General features: G+C 39.7%; 2 protein-coding genes and 1 long non-coding RNA gene across 4 annotated transcripts; 2 read left to right on the top strand and 1 right to left on the bottom strand.

The window, feature by feature from the left end:
* The first annotated feature begins 1,429 nt into the window (after positions 1-1,429).
* On the top strand, positions 1,430-11,163 carry cdk11b (cyclin dependent kinase 11B). 2 transcript variants are annotated; one of them, XM_087781683.1, is made up of 20 exons: positions 1,430-1,480; positions 2,155-2,285; positions 2,629-2,768; positions 2,850-2,980; positions 3,054-3,192; positions 3,687-3,862; positions 3,934-4,053; positions 4,125-4,223; positions 4,423-4,566; positions 4,999-5,073; positions 5,652-5,863; positions 5,933-6,023; positions 6,089-6,210; positions 6,276-6,381; positions 6,498-6,619; positions 7,148-7,255; positions 7,600-7,716; positions 8,071-8,219; positions 8,862-9,051; positions 10,689-11,163. In XM_087781683.1, exons 2-20 carry the CDS (start codon positions 2,169-2,171, stop codon positions 10,779-10,781), a joined length of 2,451 nt encoding a protein of 816 aa, XP_087637809.1. In that variant the 5' UTR covers positions 1,430-1,480; positions 2,155-2,168; the 3' UTR covers positions 10,782-11,163. The 2 variants fall into 2 exon arrangements, with proteins under 2 accessions (XP_087637809.1, XP_087637810.1); XM_087781684.1 differs by having other exon boundaries at positions 3,726-3,862.
* A 790-nt stretch (positions 11,164-11,953) lies between these two features.
* mmp23ba (matrix metallopeptidase 23ba) lies at positions 11,954-21,141 on the bottom strand. Its single transcript, XM_087781686.1, has 8 exons — positions 20,303-21,141; positions 17,540-17,676; positions 17,328-17,467; positions 15,986-16,153; positions 15,064-15,228; positions 14,521-14,631; positions 12,704-12,830; positions 11,954-12,634 (listed from the first exon to the last, which is right to left on the bottom strand). Exons 1-8 carry the CDS (start codon positions 20,423-20,425, stop codon positions 12,460-12,462), a joined length of 1,146 nt encoding a protein of 381 aa, XP_087637812.1. The 5' UTR covers positions 20,426-21,141; the 3' UTR covers positions 11,954-12,459.
* LOC148059591 (uncharacterized) lies at positions 15,244-20,455 on the top strand. Its single transcript, XR_015709401.1, has 3 exons — positions 15,244-15,893; positions 15,997-16,112; positions 20,316-20,455. It is a non-coding gene; the product is annotated as an uncharacterized LOC148059591 (long non-coding RNA).
* Positions 21,142-21,358: the final 217 nt, after the last annotated feature.

Here is a 21,358-nt window from a genome sequence, read left to right on the forward strand (position 1 = left end):
TTTTTATATAGTTTGTGTCAATCAAACTCACTCAAGTTCACTCTTGACTTTACACAATGTTCTGAACACATCATCGCTTCTGTGTCACGCTGTCTTTGGTGGAAGAGTTGGATTTGAACTCGGTGACTGAAGACTTGAGCAGCGGCTTTTACCGTAAGCGCTCGACCACAACTGTTCACGACTCACACGTGTGATCCAGACACTCGTCTGGTGTCGAACACATACTGAAGTCATTAAAAACCAGATCAGACACAGTTGGGAGTTGAACCCACAACCTGTCGCCTGGACCGCTGCAGTAAATGCCAGAAGATAAATTCACCACATAGACAAATATCTTTCAAACCTCGAATAAATCCTCACATTACCAACGTATTAAACGAGAAGCCAGGAAATAAAGAGAAGCTGAAGATTATTGACAGGAAAAAGATGAACAAAGTGACTAGGAAGGCCAGCTCGGTCCTAGAGCGCCCTCTAGATCCTCAATACTAGTACAATACGGGTAAAAATTAAGTACCAGTTTATTGTCGTACAATTATTGCAGAGGAAAATCAGCCACTAAGAGGCGTACGCTTTCTAACAATTTAGAATTGTTTTTGCTTATCAATTTGATAGACAACAATTATTGACGTTGATTTAAGCACCAGCATTTTTTTCCACTGAAGGTCAGAATACTTTAATTTGCTTACAGTAAAAATGAATTAGACAATAATGTCCTGTATCAATTTCTATGAAATTATAGTTCTTTGTATGACAAATATGTTTGCGTTGGTGTAAGTGTCTTTGAAAGAGGAATAATGCTGATGGAATATGAAGTATTACAAGTCGCTTTTTTTTTTTTAACTGACGACACTGACCTGCCCTTAAGTGACCTACAGGTGACAATTACACGTTTCTGGCATCTGTCTGTAATAGCCAGCAGGTGGCAGCATTGTACTTATTTGCCCATGGTTTCCACTTTTTTTTTTTTTTTTTTTTTTTTTAGAATCCCTCACCATTAAAGTGTTAATAATTATATTATTAATAATAATTTGCGGATGGTGGGGCCATTTGGATTTTACAGGAAGCAAAAGGTAAAGAAGTGGAAATAAAAATGATAATTAAGCCCATTTATTATCAGTAAAAAAAAACGATTTAAGAAATATATTAATTAGAAGTTCCAATGAGATATTTTAAGATTTAATACTACTCTATTCTATGGTAGGATGAGTCATTTAATAAAAATAATATAAGATTGTTTAATTTTGTGTATAATTTATCCTTTTTTTATCTATTTATATGTTACGGTAGTTTTGGGGTAAAGCAAACATTTCTATTTCCGATCAACGCTCCATACCGTTAGGTGGCGGTAACCATTGTGGTGTTTTCAAAGCGGTATAGATTGTAGAAGAAGAAGATCTCACACCGGAAGTGTTTCCTTTCCGTTGCAGGTTGCAACACATTTTGTCCTCCGGAGTGTCAGACCGAGCTCTGTGCGTTTCAGGTATGGCTGAGCACTTACGCTTCCCGCCTTTTGTGTTAATGTTTGGAAACGTGTTGCTTTTTACAACTTTCTTTTGTTTACATATGTCACACAACAAAATGTTCATAATTTCCAGCAAATATCTTTGCTTTATGGAGTCGCGCTGTTCAAAATAAATTCGTTTTCAATTTGCTAATCGTAGCGGTGTTAGCCCGCTATCGTGCTAACATGATAACAACACCGAAAATTCTAGATTTAGTTATCATGAAACAATTTCCCGAATGGAGACCTCCTGAGGGATCAATTAAGTTTTACCTTATTTCCCTCCTTAAGCTTACACTTGTATACGGTCAGAAGTTATTTTGGTGAATAGCTACCTTTGATCTTCTTTACTTCAAAGCGAACAGTCATTGATATTCACTCACTAGTAGGTTTGTATTACAACTTAACACTGGTTAATGAACTGAAAGGATAACTAATAATAATAATTCCAATTAAATGCTTTACTGTTTAAAGCCCATCAAAAAGACTGCCTGGGTTTGAAGTGTTGTTTCCCAGCAGTTAAGATACAGATTTGTCTACAGAAGTTTGGTACTGTAGTTTGAAACTGCTGTTGTATGATTTGTTCTGCATTTTGATCTACATTAATCCTATACATCTTGTATATAAATTGTAACAATGTGTGGTTCTTCCAGGCGGAGCACAGTGGATGCTGATGGGGGACGAAAAAGAGACTTGGAAAGTTAAAACACTTGACGAAATACTTCTGGAGAAAAAGCGCAGACGAGAGTTGGAAGAAAAGAGAGAGCCTAAGCGCCTTAAAAATGTAATTTACTTGTGTATTCATACATCTTTAGGCCAATAATTTTCTATATTATATTTGGATCTCACACAAATATTGAAGAAATCACATCACACCTTCTGACAATACTCAGATGCTACATTTGAAAGATACTAATCCATACAAAGAGAAAGTGTTTTTTACGAATGCATGGATTTAAACGCCAAGAAAATCTGCTACAATTAAAATTACATAACCTGTATAAAAAAAAAATACACATACATTTGTAAATGTTTTTATATTTGTTGAACCATTTTGAAATTTATCGTAAAAAAATATAAAAAAATTCACAGCCAATGTAATAATCTTTGGGGTTTTTTATTTTCAGAACTCCCAGGCCCGTATTTCACAGGCGGATGATCGTAAAGCCAAACGAGATACTCCGGAGGAAGGAGAACTTCAGGACCAAAGGATGGAAATAACAATCCGTAACTCCCCGTATACACGGGAAGACTCAACAGAAGACAGGTATTTTGATACACTGTGTATGTTTATTGCAAAATTCTTTACAGCAGAAACAAAATTCTTAGGAAGTTTAATCCCATTTAGGGGAGAGGAAGATGATTCCTTGGCAATAAAACCCCCACAGCAAATAGCCGCCAGAAAAGAAAAGTCTCACCACAGAAAGGAGGAGAAGAGAAAAGATAAAAGACGACATCGCAGTCATTCAGCCGAAGAAGGTCTGTAAACGCCAACATGAAAAATATGGATCTGTCTTAAGTAAATGTCAGTGATGAATCTGTGGCCCACTAGGTGCTAAGCACGTTCGTCCGAAAGAAAAAGACAGAGAAGGTGAACGAAGGAAGCGGCAATGGGAAGAAGACAAAGCCCGGCGGGACTGGGAGCGACAGAAACGAAGGGAGCAGGCCAGGCAACACTCGCGCAGAGAGAGGTGACTGAGTGGATTAATAAGCGTTTTTGGAAAATATGGGTACAGATTTTATGTTGATCTAATTAGGTGGAACAATCATCGTTGTTTGACATACACTTAAAGCGTTAGTTCACACAAAATTCAAGCTTAACTCATTTTCTACTCAAACTCATATCGACTAAGGGTTGGGAGTATTTTCAGAGTAATCTGTACTTTTTTAGAGTTATAGGCAAAAATGTATGTTCATTTTAATGTAGCGGCTGAAGCCCAGTGGCTGAACTTCCTCCAAAAAGATGCTTAAAGTGTCACTTGAAAGATGATATCTCTAGCATATATCAATGTACATTTGTTACAAGTTTTATCGATCTTTATTTCCCTAAAATGTAATGTTGAAATAGCCTTGACATTCTGATGGTAACTATTTTTCCTTTGTAATCACTGTATGTCTCTCATCACCTGCTAAACTGTAAATACCTCAAACAATGACAAGACTGGGCTTCTGGTTGTCCGGACAGACCCCGACTGGACTCTCCTGGGTTTTTTTTGGACCATAGGGATCGACTGGAACAGCTTGAGCGCCAGCGTGAACGGGACCGAAAAATGCGAGAGCAACAAAAAGAGCAGCGGGAGATGAAAGACCGCGAGAGACGGGCAGAGGAGCGCCGCAAGGATAAGGATGGCAGGAGGGATGGTCAGTAACAAAAAACAACCTGCTAAGATTCATGAAGTTCACCAACTAGACTCAAAATGTTTGTCTTACAGTACCCATTCACCACCGCATGTTACCTGAAGATTACGAGTCTAAACAAAGTAACCGAAGCCGCAGTCCTCCCCGGGCGCCACGTGAGAGGCCTGAACCCACAGAGCCACGGAAAACTGGACGTGAGTTACTTCTCTTGAAATTAAATGTTGTTTTAAATTCTCACCGACAATCTTCTCTTCGTGGTCTTCAGCGGCAAAGGAGGAGAAGCCAGATATCAAAGACCTTCTCGCTGACCTTCAGGACATTAGTGACAGTGAGAGGAAGACCAGCTCTGCAGAATCTTCAATGGGTACATTATGTGAAATTGCCTTTCACGCTCACAATCAAGAATCTGGTTGATATTTTATGTATTAAATGGTAAACCATTTGGATCTTAAAATGACCACAAACATTATTTGAATGTACCCTTTAGCTTGATTAAGGAAGGCATCGATGAATGTTGTCCTGATTCTTTGACATCATTATTTTTGTTTTGTTTGTCTTAAAAGCATCGGGCTCTGAAGAAGGGGAAGAAGAGGAGGAGGAGGGGGAGGAGGAAGAAGAAGAAGAAGAGTCCAGCAGCCAGAGCCAAGGAGAAGAGGAAGGGGAGGAAGAGTCTGGCTCTGAATCAGGCGCATCTGAGCACAGTGCAGGTAAAAATTTATTTATATTATATTATTTATATTATATATTATATGTATTCCCATCAAACCCCTGGTTTGAATCCTTTTCCATTTAAATGCTTCAACGATCTTGCAGTTGATAACCAAGTGCCGGGCAACACTACATTTCACATAATTGCTTTATTTCACGCCACAGAGTTCCACGAAACTCGCCTGGAAAAAAATGATTGATGCAAAGAGAAACTGTTAATCTGTGGATTCAACTGATAAGCTTGTATTTATCATTCATTTTTTTAAGGGAGACTCTATCTCTGGCAGCTCCACAAGAATGTATGAGAGTGTTTAATTTGTTTAAATATTGTTATCAAAAACTTGTCAACGGTTTAACGGCTCAGATCTAAAGCTCCAAATTCTGGATCCACACATTTGTACTGGAAAAATAACACATCTGCTCCAATTCAGAAGACGTCAGTGAGGATGATCAGTCTGAAGAAGAATTTGAAGAGGAAAGAGAAAACGGAACTCATGTTGCAGTAGGTAAGTACATTCCCAATGAGATTTTTTCTTCCATCTTTGTTTGTGATGTGCATCCATCGCAGACACGGAAGACCTTCACCTTATAGGTGGTTTGATATAAAGTTAGCCAGAGCAAGTAGTCTACAAAGAAACGTTCATGTCCCACTTTCATCATGGACTGTATTGATTATCAAATGTTAAATAAAAATCCAACACACTGTTCTTTTGTTCATTTGTTTTTGGGAAGTATTACTTAAAGCCCCATTCTCTTCGGATCACTCTCATCAATGTAAATGCAAAGCAGTGTTTTTTTGGTGGTTTTTAAGAAATGTAATAATTACTTGGCTCGTTTTTTGTCTGATGTAAATGTAGATTGATTTTGAATATATAGTCTGGTTTAGTTCTCGTCAAATGATTTAGTTGCGTGTTATTTTCGTCACAGGATAAAGGCCTGTTGAAGTCTACATTTTTTCCTAGTTTTTTGTTTGCTAAAGCAGAAAAAGTTTTAGAAAATCAAATGTGCTCCTTCATCAATTTAATAATGTATAGAAACATGCTTGACTGAATAAATATTTTAATGATTCTTTTCATCCCCAAAGTGCCCGAGTCTCGTTTCGACCATGACTCAGAAGAGAGTGGTGAAGAAATGGAGGACGAGGAAGAGGAAGATGCTGCGGATAATGACCCCACGCCACAATCGCAGACTCATTCTCGCTCTCCGACCCCCGAAGAGAACTATATCCCAGACTCGCCTCCGATTTCACCCGTGGAGCTGAAGAAGGAGCTGCCCAAATATCTGCCTGCGTTGCAGGTAACCGCCATTCCAACAATGTTACAGTTGTGTAGTTCAGGTGTAATGTGGTGAATTGTGTGCTCTCAGGGTTGTAGAAGTGTGGAGGAATTTCAGTGTCTGAACAGAATCGAGGAGGGAACGTATGGAGTGGTGTACAGAGCCAAGGACAAAAAGACTGGTACACATCTGCAGCATAGGTTCTGATTGAAGGTAGAATGAGTGTTGACAAGAGTCTGTTTGCAGATGAGATTGTAGCTTTGAAAAGGCTGAAGATGGAAAAGGAGAAGGAAGGATTCCCGATCACTTCTTTAAGGGAAATCAATACAATCCTTAAAGCTCAACATCCAAACATCGTCACAGTGCGGGTGAGTCTCTTCCTAAAAATGCAGATGCAAAATATACCCAATGTTGACTGAAGTCTTTCTCCTAGGAAATCGTTGTCGGTAGCAACATGGACAAGATCTACATTGTGATGAACTATGTCGAACACGATCTGAAAAGTCTGATGGAAACTATGAAACAACCTTTCCTGCCAGGTCAGAGCTGCCTCCAACAAGATCTTGGAGTCTCTTAGAAACATTCTCCGCATAGCTCAGTGATCCTGTTGTGCTCACAAGTTTATTTCAACAAACTATGATTTCTATGTTCTCAGGTGAAGTAAAGACTCTAATGATTCAGCTGCTTCGAGGCGTCCGACATCTACATGATAACTGGATTCTACACAGAGATCTGAAGACGTCCAACCTGCTGCTGAGTCACAAGGGGATCTTGAAGGTATTCTGTCTAGATTATTGTAAAAGTAATGATGTTTTTTGTATATTAAAATTGAATAAGTGGTTCAAGCTCATTCTCCTAACTTTAGAAGTTTGTGGTTCTTCATTGAAAATTTGATATAATACACAAACTAGCTTGACAAACAATAAAAGGCCTATCGGAGCACAAGTGGAGTCGCTAGTCGAACAGCCATGATTTCAGCACCAGGCATAACACACCCCTACTATAATAAGCAGTGATTTATATCGGTCTGCACTTGAGCGCCACAGCGAAGCCACAAAGCTTCTCACTGTTTTCCTTTGGCTAGAAAGTGCAGAATTTGGTTTATAAGTCACTTGAGGATTTACATGTGCAGCACAACCTGTTGAGTTTGTGCTTTGGAATACTGAATAGTATCTTCAGACAAGACAAAGTGGTTTTTAATTATTCGTCATCTGTTTTTTATGGATGTACATTTGTATATTTTAGGATTACAATTTAATTTTATTATGTTTTTTGCAACACTAATTTGACCAAATGTTTTTTCAGATAGGCGATTTCGGTTTGGCCCGAGAGTACGGTTCCCCTCTGAAGCCGTACACCCCTATAGTGGTGACTTTGTGGTACCGATCACCGGAATTGCTGCTCGGAGCCAAGGTAAGAGCCAAACTCCCCACACGTGGCAGAGAAATATGACCTTAAGAGGAAACTTCAGATAGTATTTCCATGTATTAGAAGATTGCATCATCTCTGTTTTCCCCGTTTTTTTCCCCCCCAAAATTAGGAGAAAAAAAAAAAGAATATGTGAAGCACTTGGCTCACAGGAAACCCGATACCGCAGAAACACAATTTAAGTTTTACACCATATGATTTTGGTCGGCAAACGGGAGCCGTCATAACATATCCCACTTTCTCGCAGACAGACAAGCGCAGAAACGTGCCAGGCAGACTGTCTACTCCGTCTCTGTGGACTGCCACTGTGTTTGCTCTTCTCTCCACAGGAGTACTCTACAGCTGTGGACATGTGGTCAGTGGGTTGCATATTTGGCGAACTCCTCACCCAGAAGCCACTTTTCCCTGGAAAATCTGAAATCGACCAAATTAACAAGATATTCAAGGTAGAAGGCTTTGATTCCGTTTGACCATAAAACTAGCTCACACTCTTATGTTTAAGGCCTGTAAATCTTCTAAGCGTGCCATCTGTCAGAAGTAAACCACACTGCAGTTTAACAATGCCCACCGGGTGGAGCTGCAGCTGAGCGTTAGTACAGGTGAAGCTCAGTGAACCTGGCAGGGCCACCCAGCTGCCTGAATCACAGCTAGCCTTATTAGTCTGATGTCATTCAGAGCGCTCAAGTCGTATTACAGACGAATCCCAATGTTGAAATGTACTTGGGACTCTGGTGTGTTTTGCCACGAGTCTGCGGCCGAGCAGCGCCATACGTCTGCTGACTTGTTTGTGCTGCCGGTAGGATCTGGGGTCACCCAGCGAGAAGATCTGGCCAGGGTACAACGAGCTGCCCGCCGTGAAGAAGATGACTTTCACAGAGTATCCCTACAACAACCTGCGAAAGCGATTCGGCGCGCTGCTGTCGGACCAAGGCTTCGACCTGATGAACAAGTGAGAACAGAACTTCTACTTGTATGAAAATGTAAACAGTTAACATACATTGTGAAATTGGGCACCTGGGTTTTGTCAAGGTCTCAGGAAGAGTGTAAAAGTGCACTGAGATCATGCTTACCTCTGCATGAGTGGCTTGTTTCACATGACGTTATAAAGAAAAAACTAAAAGCGCAGAGTCAAAGTGGTGAAAGAAATTCAGTAGGAAATTTGGACTGTGTAAATAGTTTAACTGTTTTATTTATGTTTAAGATTTTTTATTTCATTTCTCCTTTGGTTTTCCTAAAAAAAACTAAAATCCCAACCTGATTCTTGCTAGTTCTAACAACCCATCCGTGGTTATAATAAATCCAGGTGCTGTGGATCATAACCCGTTCTCTGAAGATGAGGCTGGAAAAAACAAAGTGTCCATATCAGCAGTAACTTTGACACTACAGGCACTCAAGCAACACTTGGTTAGACTCGCTGCTTGTTGACATGTAGATTTGACAGAGAAGTTACAAATATCACATGCCTGTGTGTAAAATCCATGGTGATCTTTTGCCTCATATTTTCCATACTGGTGCTTTTTCATCATAATTTGTATTGAATGACAAGAAAATCTTGCATTTTCTAATTCCATTTTATTTCCCTGACGTCCAGATTTCTCACCTTTTGTCCGAGTAAGAGGATTTTGTCTGACGACGGCCTGAAGCACGAGTACCTCCGTGAGACGCCCCTGCCCATCGATCCGTCCATGTTCCCCACCTGGCCGGCCAAGAGCGAGCAGCAGAGGGTGAAGAGAGGCACCAGTCCCCGTCCCCCCGAGGGAGGCCTGGGCTACAGTCAACTGGTAAGGACATTAGTCTTCAGTTTCTCCATTACACACGACTACCAGGCTTTCCAAATGCCGCCTGTGTTAAATAGATTACAGACCTACAGCTTGATGCCTCGTGTCTGCCTGTTTCCTCCTTGTGTTTTCCATGATGAGCACCTTTTAATTTCTAATGTTTTCAACAGTGGTCCGTCCGACCCTGAAGTCATTTTTAAGATGTTGAAAGTGTGGCTGAAGTCATTTGCTTTCCCATCTACATTTTGGATCATTTATTGGCTCAAAATATTGTTTAATATACTTTTGGGTGTTTTTATGGAAATGTATTTTCCACCCAAATTCAGTCGCCCTACTGACTTGATAATGAAATTAAGTAAAAGTACAGTGAAATAAATGTGAATCTGAGCTAGCTGAGGGTGATTAACAAAATGTGAAATTAACAGCTGAACTCAAACTAACCATATACAGATGAGAATCAGAAGCAAAAATGAACAAATACGACGTCAACACTAGTTTTGTTATCATCATAAATTATAATTATGCAATACTTGACACGCACAAAGGTGATGATGACGTGTTTAGACGACACCTGGCTGTGCAATATGTTTAATTACTCCATTAATACGATTGATTAAAAAGAAAAAACTACCTTTTGAGTGACTCTGTCCAACTATGACCTGAGGCTCCATCTCGACCCCTTCGCCCTCTAAATTCTGATGTAAGACTTTGGGCGGGTCTTTTAGAACATCTTAACATGATGTTTCTGCTCTGTTTGTGTTGGAACGATCTGCAGCCACACACACCTACAACACATTTTTAGTCATATTTGAGTGCTTAGTAAATACCCTAGAATGTCTGCTTGAAAACAGCTGTGCTTGGAGAACGTCTACTCACATTTGCGTAAATCTGCTGCAGTCTAGAGCCTCGCGTCTCAGGCTCAAATCCACGTTTGTGAACTATTACTTAAGAATGAGGATAGTTGTAATTAAAATAAATAAGCAACCCAGGGGGAAATATTAACAGAATTATTTTGTAAAAGATTACCTGCACCCACACTTCAAGATGTTTATTTTGTAGCTTCCAAAAATAATTATTTTTATTAAACCTGCCAAGCTGTAAAGGTTTTATTTCTGTTAGAATCTGGGGATGTCAGCATGATGCAATGTAAGCTTACAAAGGTAATGTTGGAAAATTGGATACGTGCTTAAAAACCATTTATTTTGGTACTGAACTCTTCTCTTTTGAACAACCATGACTCGCATAGTAGATCTCTCTAGCTATTCACTGCACATCTTTAGCCTTTCTGTTCACCACCCAACTGATTTATGGAAGAAGTTTTGAGCAGAAGTTGCATTCATTCTCCAAGTACTGATAATACTTTCATAACCTTCCTGGCAGAAAAGACTCGTGTATCAACAACCTTTTTCTTGTTTTGCTAACAAATGTACATCAGGACTGCCGGCAGAACAATTTTAACGAAAACGCAATTCCACTATTTCAACAGAAGAGGGAGCCAGAAACTAATATATTCAATCTTCCCTAGTGCAGCGTTGTAGTGTTTTACACGTATAGATGGATTATAGTCGATGTATGTTTTCAATATAAAATCAATTAAGTTATAACGCGTGTCCCACGTGACGATTGTCTCTTGTCTCCAGGGGGACGATGACCTCAAAGACACAGGATTCCACCTCACAACCAGTAACCAGGGGGCGTCTGCAGTCGGACCAGGATTCAGCCTTAAATTCTGAGCCTACCATTTTAGCCAAAACGGAGATGAAACCAGAAGATCATGCGTCTGGACGATGCATCAAACTCCAGAATGATATCAGAACTGCTACACCTAAGGACTTTCTCAAAGCAAGGCCAGTGGTTCAACTCATTTCTGGCTTCGCGCTCCTTGTAAATCATGTCTCCGCTGGTAACCCAGCGCTCTCTGTTATCAAATACGGAAGGTTAACCGTCTTTATTCCACTGTTGCAATAAGTGAGGTCCTGGACGAGTAAGTGCTGGTACATTCTGGCTGGAGCAGCTACTGTGTATTGCTTTGGTTTTTTTTAGGAATTCTCCCGGGATCGTTAGCCCCTACTCCACGACAGACGTTTTTGTAAGAAATAAAGTTTGAAAATCTTTTCTGCAGTTTTCCTTTCGTAAACTTCCATAAAGTGTAATAACGGAAGGACAGTTTCCTTTACTCGGTGCCGTCCAACTGTGAGGTCACTCGTCACGCTGCAACTCTTTGTCCGCGTACTTTGTTAGCAAAGAGAGGCTCAGTCTTCTTCTTTACGGCTCTTTAAATAAACCAATAAATTCTTTGATTCCGATCCGATGAAAATAAACAGAACCGTTTACTTCCCTTGAAGGAAAACATGCGACTTTCTCTGGAACGGATACAAACAGAATCCCGAGCTAGAAACACATGGAAATGTCGGTTAATCTTTATCTGCTCTGCGCTACCTTTGGTGCAGATTATTACACCTGATGTGTTGAATCCACTTGGACGGAGAAACTGCTGCTAGAAGCTGCTGCTGAATCTGGAAGCAGACTGTTGGCATAACTGCGAGGCTAGTAAAGTAAACGAGACGTCTGAGGTGTTCCAGATGCACAGTGAAGGCTCCAAGTTCTTCCAGAAGCCGTAGTCCTTTTTTCGTTTGGCACATGTGTGAATAACTTCAAGAGACGATCTATTATTTCACCAGTGACAATAGAAAGATAGTATGTTCTATAATTTGTTCTTCATTTTGTCTTCTCTTACTATTTTATTTTTTTGTATTTAGCAGTGTTCTTATTGGACGATTCTTTTGGTGTCAGTTTCAAGACTAGGTTCACTTAAGTGAGACCCTTAATAGAAATGATTGTAAGCAATAATAGCACATGGTAATGGGACTAAAATAATAATTTAATGTTTTAACTATGCCTGTAAATAATTAGCTTAATCAAGCCCAGATGCCCAAAACCATGTTTGCTTGTATTTCATCAGTGTGTTGTTCTCTGCTGCAACAAACGAACGATAAATTAGACCTTAGTCACACGTGACAGTATTCCATCACCATCCGGGAATCTGCTGCAACCACAATACCATTCTGTTATAACCTTTACTTCACAATAGCAAAGAAGCATGAAGCCATTAGCGTTTCCAGTTCAAAATTTCCGCTGCACAATTTAAAACATCCCGATATATATCATGACTAATCAGCAAATAAATATACGATGCCTTTGACCAATAGTTTAGGAGGAAAATGTTTTTTGCTCTGAGCTGCTGCGTAGATTTCGGACAACACGGAATCTCTCACAGTTTGAAATCATATCAAAAGTGGTGAGAGTTTTCGATACAAAAAAAGCACAGTGACAAACTGATACAGCTTTGTGGAAAATACACGAGAGACGTATGTGCCGGAGTTGAAGGTTTTGGAATCACGCGGTGTATCGTCAGAAGCGAACACGGACCCTCCACGAGTAGTTGGTCAGAACCTTCTCCCTTTTTTTCACCACGCAGGTGTAGGTGCCCTCGTTGATGGCGTTGGCGACGATGGTTATGTGGTCGTCCTTCAGAGTGATGTAGTTGGGGTGAGAGAACTCCAGGAGCTCGCCATCTTTGTACCAGCTGTAAGGTCAGGAGGTCGAGTCAGTCGTTGTCGTGTACTGGGAACGTGATGTTTGAGCCAATACTCACTAGACTTTGCCCTTCTTGGAGGCGATCTTCTTCCCGCAACGGAAGGTGAGCTTCTTACCCTCCACCACAAGCTTGTTTTTGGTCCTGGGGGGCTTCGGAGTGGGAGCCACGGTGGGGAACGGGAATTCTGGGAAGAAAAGAAACGATAACTAAAAAAAAGGCCTCCACTAAATATGTTTTTTTTACTGGTGATAGTGTTTTCTTAAATTAATACTTTAAAAACAATATTTATTCTTTATCATGTTCTAGTCATTTACCACCATTCAAAATGTACAATCAATCATCAAAATATATCCAATAATTCCACCTATTTGGAATGTTTAATTGATTTTGTAAATATAAAAACTACACTTTTCATGTAATTTTTGCAAATACATGAACAATTTTCCACTAAATGTTTTTTTCTAACTGCATTTTCTTTCTTGAATTTCTATTTTAAAAACACTAATTATTCCTTATCATTTTAATAACTTACCGCCATTCGAAATGTAAAATAATTATTAAAATATATATTCAAAAGGATCAACATTAATGTATAAAATCTTCACTTTTTAAGTAATTTTTACAAATACATGAACACTTTCCATTAAATATGTTTTTTTTACTAACGATGCATTCTTTTTTTCTTGAATTTCCATTTTAAAAAACACTATTCTTTATAATGTTCTAGTAATTTGACACCTTTCGAAATGTAAAATAAATTATCTAAATATATTCAAAAGGATTAACTTTTATTAATGTTTCATTGTTTTTCTAAATATAAATATAGACTTTTTAAGTAATTTGAACAAATCCATAGATCATTTACCAAAGTGTGGAAAATTCCTGCATAGGATTACCATCTATTTTTTTCTAACCCATGTGTTGTCTCTGGGTCAAGGTGACCCTGTGGCCTCCCTGTCTTCCATAAATACATATGCAGTGGTGGAGGTCATTCATCTTGACCCAGAGACGACACAAGGGATACCACAAACACTTGTTTTCTAGCCACTGGGTCACCTTGACCCAGAGGTAACACAAGGGTTAACCAATGTCCTTATTAAAACTAGGATCTGGCTATAACAAAGACACTGTTTCTTTTAGTGACATCACTGAAACAGGTAAATGTATATGATTTATTTGCTCTTTTTTTGGTTTTGAGATAATGTATTTTTTTAAAACTTAACTTTAATTGCTTTTTTAATTGTTTTAGTGCATATGTGTCTTAATAATTGTAAGTATTTTTTTTATTTGTTGAAGTGGCCCCGGTATCTTAGAATGACCCCGATGCTCCTCTTTTCCAAGCATCCAAACTGCATCGCTGCACCCAGCTCTTCATTTTTCTCTCAACTCGTCTGCTGCATCTGTGAGTTATTATTAATAACATCTTCCATCTGATATCACAACAATTGTGTGTTCATCTTCCACTGTAACAAAAATCCTGCTTTTGAGTCCTTAACCTCGAGCCACGTTCAGGCATTCCAGCGGTTTGGAAGGGATCGACAATGTTTCCATAATCAACAATGAGGAACAGACTAGTGTGAGCAGAAATACTCCTGCTTCTCTCTCTCTGCTGTCCCTTGTTGGTGACAAAAATGTCAGAAAAAACCCACAGAAGTCTGCCATATTTTAAGGAGCCGCTTCCTGTTGTACGACATAAAAACCTTTCTTTCGGTCTTCTATAGATGAATATAGTCGTGTCACGGTGCAGCAGGAACTCCTTTCAACAACCAATAATCTTTCTACAGAGCGCAGTTGGCCGGTCCTGTTGGCTCCAGCGTCTGTTCTGTTCCTTTTTTTCGCTGGAAGTCTGAATGAGTGATTTCCCCTCGTCTCACCGTAGCAGAAGTCGCAGCTGGAGGGGCAGTGCTTCGCCATCAGCCCACGCTTGCTGTCGCAGAAGCCTTTCCGGGCCCAGGCCGGACAGATGAACAGGCGGTCCAAACAACCTACGACGAGATAAGACAATATCAGGATGTATCGACATGGGGTCCAAGAGAAGTCTTCTCCATCCGAAGGTTCCCTCCCTTTAGCTCCACGGTGGTATCTATCGAATGCCAGAAAAACGGCCCACGCAACAGTTTGGAGACTCAGATTAAAGGCCTCCTTTATTCTCCAAAAGGCGGATGTTTATGTGAAAAAAGCGCCGACTCCGCAGTCATCCGCAGTGTTTGCTTATTCTATCTAATGGGATTTCATCAAAGCTGCCGTGCAATCAAAACAAATGTGTTTGCAGATGTGTCCAGATGGACCGAAACAGCAGATTTCCAAACTAAAAAAAAAAAAAAAGTGCTCCACGTTGCGCAAGCATCCATCGTTATTCAAGAAGCTTTTTCGGTTGGACTGATGTAAGACACCTGGTGTCGTGCAATAAATCTCACCGTAGAGACGCTGCAAACCCCACACCTCGTCCTGGGTGATCAGCTTGCGTCCCGTCAGCGTGGCGTTCAGGTGCATGATCGCCTTGGGGTTCATGGAGTGCATGAGTCCGAGGGCGTGGCCGATCTCGTGAGTCGCTACATGAACCAGGTCCGTCAGCCAAACACCTGCGAAGCAAAAAACCTCATTATCCTTTCTCTCCAGGTGTTGCTGACAAGTCTTGGAAAATATTCTTTTTGTTATTATTTTAGATAAAACTGTACACTTCAAAACAGGCTTGCAGAAAAACACCAAACTCTAGCATTAAGTGGGCTCAGAAAACGTAGAAAATACTGATTTTAAGTTAGAATAACTTGTTAATACCTGGTAGAAAACAGAAACAAATATTATACACAGAAAACCAGGAAGTAATACTTATATATACATATGTATGTATAAGGTAGGGTAAGGTAAAACTTTATTGACCTTTAAATTTTTTTTTCTTCCAATAGCCACAGAAAATACAGCAATTTTTCATTAAAAATAAATCAAAATAAAATAAGAACAAGAACATAAAGAGAAAGAACAAGATGATACAATCTAAGTCTAAAGATACAGAACATAGATCAAAGAAAAATAACAAAGACAAAGGATACAAAGACTAACATAGAACGGAACATCCAGATACTTTTACTCCACTCCTGCCCCCGAACTCAGAATCGTACAATTTAATAGCCCGAGGAATGAATGAGTCCTTGAGTCTATTTGTTTTGCACCTGGGAAGGAGCATTCGTTCACTCATTCTGCTTCTCTGTTCACTGATATGGTTATTGTTGTTAATATTCACACGAAGGTAAGTCACTAATTTAACTGTAAATGCATCTTATCTTGACATAAACTCTTGTCTAGGTTTTCTCGTCCACATGGAATGAATGAAAAAGTTACCTTTCTTCCAGCTGAAGCGCATGTTCCCTAGGATCCAGTACTCGTGGTCGTCGAAGTGGATCTCGCCCGTCGTGGGGAAGAAGGCGTGCGCCAGTTCTCCCGTGATCCCGTCGAAACAGTGGTGCAGGTAGGACTGAAGACAGTCAGTGTGGTTGATGGGATAGAAGCCTGGAACACAAAGATCTAACGCCTCAGAATCTTGCTCATAGACGTGATATCTGGTCTTTTTTATTTTCTTTCAGTTGGTACTCTGGCTTCTTAAACCCTTTTCAAAATCATCTTGTTATTTATCTGAGCTCTGAAAGTCGTCTGGGTCAAAGTGACCCGAAAACAAATCACCGGGGCTGTGTCTCAAATCGCATACTTGATTACTCAAAGTTTGTATTTTTAGTGCGTAAGTGCGTCTCAATTCTTAGTATGCGAAATTTAGTGCGCCATGCACACTAAATTGGTGTTCTAAAACGACACTAAAACTGACCTTGGTTCGATGGACACTAACCACTCTAAACGGTCGCCATCTTAGTGACGTTTTAAACGGAAGTTACGTCATATATATATGTATATATATGCATATACTTACAGGTGCATTTTCAGCAGCAGTAGAAGGATGAGACGTCTTCGCTGCTGATACCAGCTTAAATATCTCGCGAATATTTCGATTCTCAAATTTTATTTCTTTTTCCAAACTTGCAAAACGTGCTGCCAGCAGGTGTCGGCGATAGTGTTCCAACAGCTGGTTGCAACATCGTTAAATAGTAGTAGAAGAAGAAGCTGTCTCGTCATTTCCTGTTAGTGTGTAGCAGCAGAGTTTGATTTGAGACATACTATCTGTTGAGAATTTGCGTACTAGTTAGTATGTACACTATCATGATACATACTAACGTCTAGTATACTAAGAGAAGTATGCGATTTGAGACACAGCACCAGACTCGGAGACAACACAGAGGATACCACAAACACATTTGTTTTCAGGCCTCCGGGTCACTTTGACCCTTTGTTGGACATTACACTAGTTTTCTTAAAAAAGGTCTTAATTTGGTGAATCCTGATCTTCTCCTACTATAGTCCAGGACCTGTTTTATCGTCCCTGAATAAGAACAACTGTTTTCCATCAGCCGTCATCCACCTTCTCCTCCATGTCAGTGCGAGTCCATGCTGGAATTTTGACATTTGCATCCAGACATGGAGCGAAAACATCATTCCCGGCTGCTCCGGCTCTCGCTGACACGAGTGAAACGACTTTCAGGAATATGAATCAAAGTAGCTGCGGTCGCTCGCTTGAGAGATTTGGAAGGAAAAAAAGGGCGTCGTCGGGGATGACGTTGCACGTGGTGCTACTGACCGATCTTGATGTCGGCCTCCTGGTCCGCCGGCACTTCCCTGAAGCTGAACGGCGAGACGTCGCTCCACGCGGCGAAGGCTTTCGCGATACCTTTGCGCGTGTCGCTGGCGTTGATCAAGTTTGTCGGATGAGAAAGCAGCCTGTTGAGAAAACACCACTGCTTTTAAAAGTTTTAAACAGTGAGCTGACTCAGCAAGTAAAAATATAAATACTTGTATGTCAACTTTAGTTTGTCCCATTTGAGCATCTCTGGCGTGAGGGTGTAGCGTTTGTTCCTGGACACGTGGAGAACTTGTGAGCGAGCTTCTTTGCGGATCCCGACGAGCAACACGGTGGTGTAAGCTTCTTCCTTACACAAAGAGAAATCTTTTAGTAACACAAACATGTTCGAGGACTCGCACATTTTTACGCGTGTTTAAATCACCGGTCACACGTCATCAATGGTTCACCCAAACTTCACTCATTTTGTTGGGATTCTTTTCAGAGTAATCTGTTCTTTTTTAGAGTTCTAGACAAAAATGTTTGTTCATTTTAATGTAGCAACTGTAGCTCAGTTGTCTTCATCTTTGTTCAAAAAACATTGGACACAAAACACATGGAGGTTTTCAAGTGTTTTTGACATTTTCATATAGAAATACATTTGGTTTAGACTTACGTCTTTAGACTTTATTTTATTGTCATTGCACAGAAAACACAGCTGTGAAACTGGCAACTTTGTTGCTTAGCAACCGTTAAAAAACACAAAAGCAGAGTGAATGTATACAGTATATGAAAAGTATAAATATAAATATTAATAAGTTAAAAATAGTGCAATATAGTATAAACAGAATAAATAAATAACGTTTTAAATATTGCATATAATAATGTATATAAAAGTATAAATATAAATAAGTTAAAAAATAGTGCAATATGTTATAAATAGAATAAAAAAAATAATATATTAGATATTTAATATTAAATATAACTAAAAAAAAGGAACAAATTATTCTGAAATTAATCCCAATTTGTACCCAAGGTGAGATGAGTAGAAAATATGGGAAATTTGAATTTCAAGATATTTATTTCTTAACATTTTACAACAATTCCAGCTTTATTTTGGTGAATGCTCCCCTTCCTGCTCCCTTCTGTTCTGTTTAAGATCTCTTTGTGTGTTACTAGTGCATCGAAAATGTCACGTCCAAGTCCATGCCTTTTGCCCTTTCTTGATTTTGACCTTAAGCTTATTCTTTTTTTCATTTTTCATTGGTGTTATCCACTTTAAAAAGTGTCTTTCATTTAGGTTTAGACCTAGGTTTAGTTTTTAATCATAGAGTTTCCAGCAGCCTTTGGTTTTTTGATACTACCTACTTTTCATGCATGGGGCAAGCTTTGTTTTTTATCTATAAACATTTAGCCTTCCAACTACTTTTTGGGGTGTGTGTGCGAAACCATTTACACCATTTGTTACAGAGCTCCTGTTATTTCACCGTGTCGGTGTAACGGATCAGAGTTTAAGGCATCTCATCTAATGGAAAAGGGAAGTGGTCGGCAGTCCTTCCAAACACACTGTGATTCTTTTCACAGATTTGCTCGTGTCTGATGGAAGACTCTGACTCCAGATAATAACAAGTGGGTTAAGTTCTTCGTTTATGGGGACGTCTACTGCACTTTACAGTCAAATGCTTCATAAATATTCCACCGCTCCAATCAGTCGGGCTTGGCAGAGGTTTTTGTCATGACTGCAGTCGCTGATGAGGTCAGTAGGTTTTTAATGGTGATTCGTTTTCAAGTGATGAGTCCAGGTTTTCTGACGGCGTCGCATTCGAAAAAGGAAATTTTCTTTAGGGGTCAAGACATAATGATGAAAATGTCTTTTGTTGAATAATGTATTTGTACGAGAACATATGGAGATGATTTGAGTAAAAATTGTTTATGCATAAATATGATGAAAAAATGTCTGGTTTTGAGTTCCATGTGCTGCGCTGGCTGCAGGCCACACACAGTAGCTTATCTAAGGCTCTTGCATAACCAGCACAGACAGACTCTCAATGAGTGTGTGGCAAAGGAAATGACTGCTGAGGCGCTGCCTCACTGCCAGAGATCCAAGATGTGATCCAACTTCACTACGGCACTGCAGGAATCTGTTCCGTCGTCGGGCTTTTTTGGAAGTTTTTCTCACTACTGTGAGTGTTTGATAACAGAGTGTTTTCACAAGAAATTAGATCTTCTAGTTCTGACTTGTGACATTCCTGCAGCTGGACGTTTACGGCGAGGACTGAATCCAAATATGGAGAAATTGAAGGTGACCCAATATTAAAGTTTAACTCTGTGACAACTTGGGTCCCATCGTAAACATTCTTTTAACCCTGGAGTTCCCTCTGGGTGAAGGAGACCCGATGCCCGACAACAAATGTGTTTGAGGTATCCCTTGTGTTCTCTCTGGGTCAAGGTGAACGACCTCCCTGGGTTACAGATATACATATGAAGTGGTGGGGGTCGTTCACCTTGACCCAGAGACAACTTAAGGGTTAAAAAAAAAAGTGCTTCAGATTGCAGAAAATGGATTTATGGTTCTAAAAAAAATGGTGCATAAAAAAAAACATTCCGAGGTGTAAGATAGTTTAGACACGTTGAGTAAATCCTAGCAACGGTGAAGCAAAACACATAAATATTATTAATAATTTGTCTGGCACAGACTTCAGATACAAGTTGTGACTTACAACCAATGATCCTGCGGAGATACATGTCTTTTTTTTTAATGAAAACTGTATTATATTTATATATAATTGATCAGTTAAATGGTTCAAATAAAAGACAAACATCTGTTATTATTATGCTGAGTCAACATCGAGATGTATTGCAATACATTAATCTTACTAAATAAATACTACTACTACTACTACTTTTAATCCAGATGCGAATTGGTAGCTGTTTTTAAAGAATCTTGTTTTTTATTTTATTTTATTGAGTAGACTTTCCTGAGAGTGAGTGCATACCTCTGACCTCCAGGAGGGAAAGGCTGAGCTCGGTCGCGTCTCTGCCGCCAGCAGGATGAGCAGCGCGGCCGCCAACAGAGGAGCGAAGTCCCTGCTGCTTCCAGGGTCCGGAAGGTGCACCATGTCTGCGATATCACACCTCCTGGAGAAGAAGGAGGAAAAAAAAAAAAAAAAAGATCCGCTCCTCGAAAAGTCCTGCAGGACAAGATCACAGTCACTCGCGAAAAATATCACTTCTCGCCCATCGTTGCACTTCCAGCGGACTTTTGTCAAGTCTGGAGTCGGGAGGCGCTGGAGCTGAAGCTGAAGCCGGCGGAGCAGCTGCTGATGCGGGGAAGACTTTCTGCTGCTCGAGTCTCGTCAGCCAGAGGGGCTGGTTTCACGTTACTGGATGGAGGGGCAGGGGGTCAGTGTGGAGACGATCTCATGGAGAGCAGACGTCATCAGTCCATCAAAACACGCGCAGAAACTATCACAAGCTTTTAATTCCACGTCGTGACTTTATCCAACGGAATGGAAAAACTATTGAAAAATACAAAAAAAAACTCGATTTATCGATATTACCCGGTTTATACCATACATTTTTATGACGCTTAATACATAATTTGTTATGGTTAAGGGGGAAAAACATATAATACAAATTGGTATTTGCAACTGTTATTGGCAGAGATCCATAGATTCGATCGTTCTTAAAGTGATAGTTCACCCAAAATTCAAATTTCACTATTGTTTTCACGGTAATACGAGTCATAGACAAATATGTAAAAAACATTTTACTGTAGTGACTGGAGCACAGTGATTTTTTGTCTTCATCTTCCTCCAAAAAGGCAAACTTAAAAACATCCAAATACCTCCATACTGGGAGGAATTGTTTAAAAAAAAACTTTACATTTTCTTTATTTATATTTTAAATTAGTTTGTAGCAAAGTTATCAGCTCTTGCCACAAGTGTATCCTCATTGAAACACATTGCAAGTATCAGTGTGCAAGATTTGGGCTGATGCCTAGAGTTTAAAATATGAAATATAAACTATTAATACAAATCTATTATTTAATA

The sequence above is a fragment of the Callionymus lyra genome, chromosome 19 (genome assembly GCF_982586985.1).
Source record: "Callionymus lyra chromosome 19, fCalLyr1.hap1.1, whole genome shotgun sequence".
Lineage (NCBI taxonomy): Eukaryota > Metazoa > Chordata > Actinopteri > Syngnathiformes > Callionymidae > Callionymus > Callionymus lyra.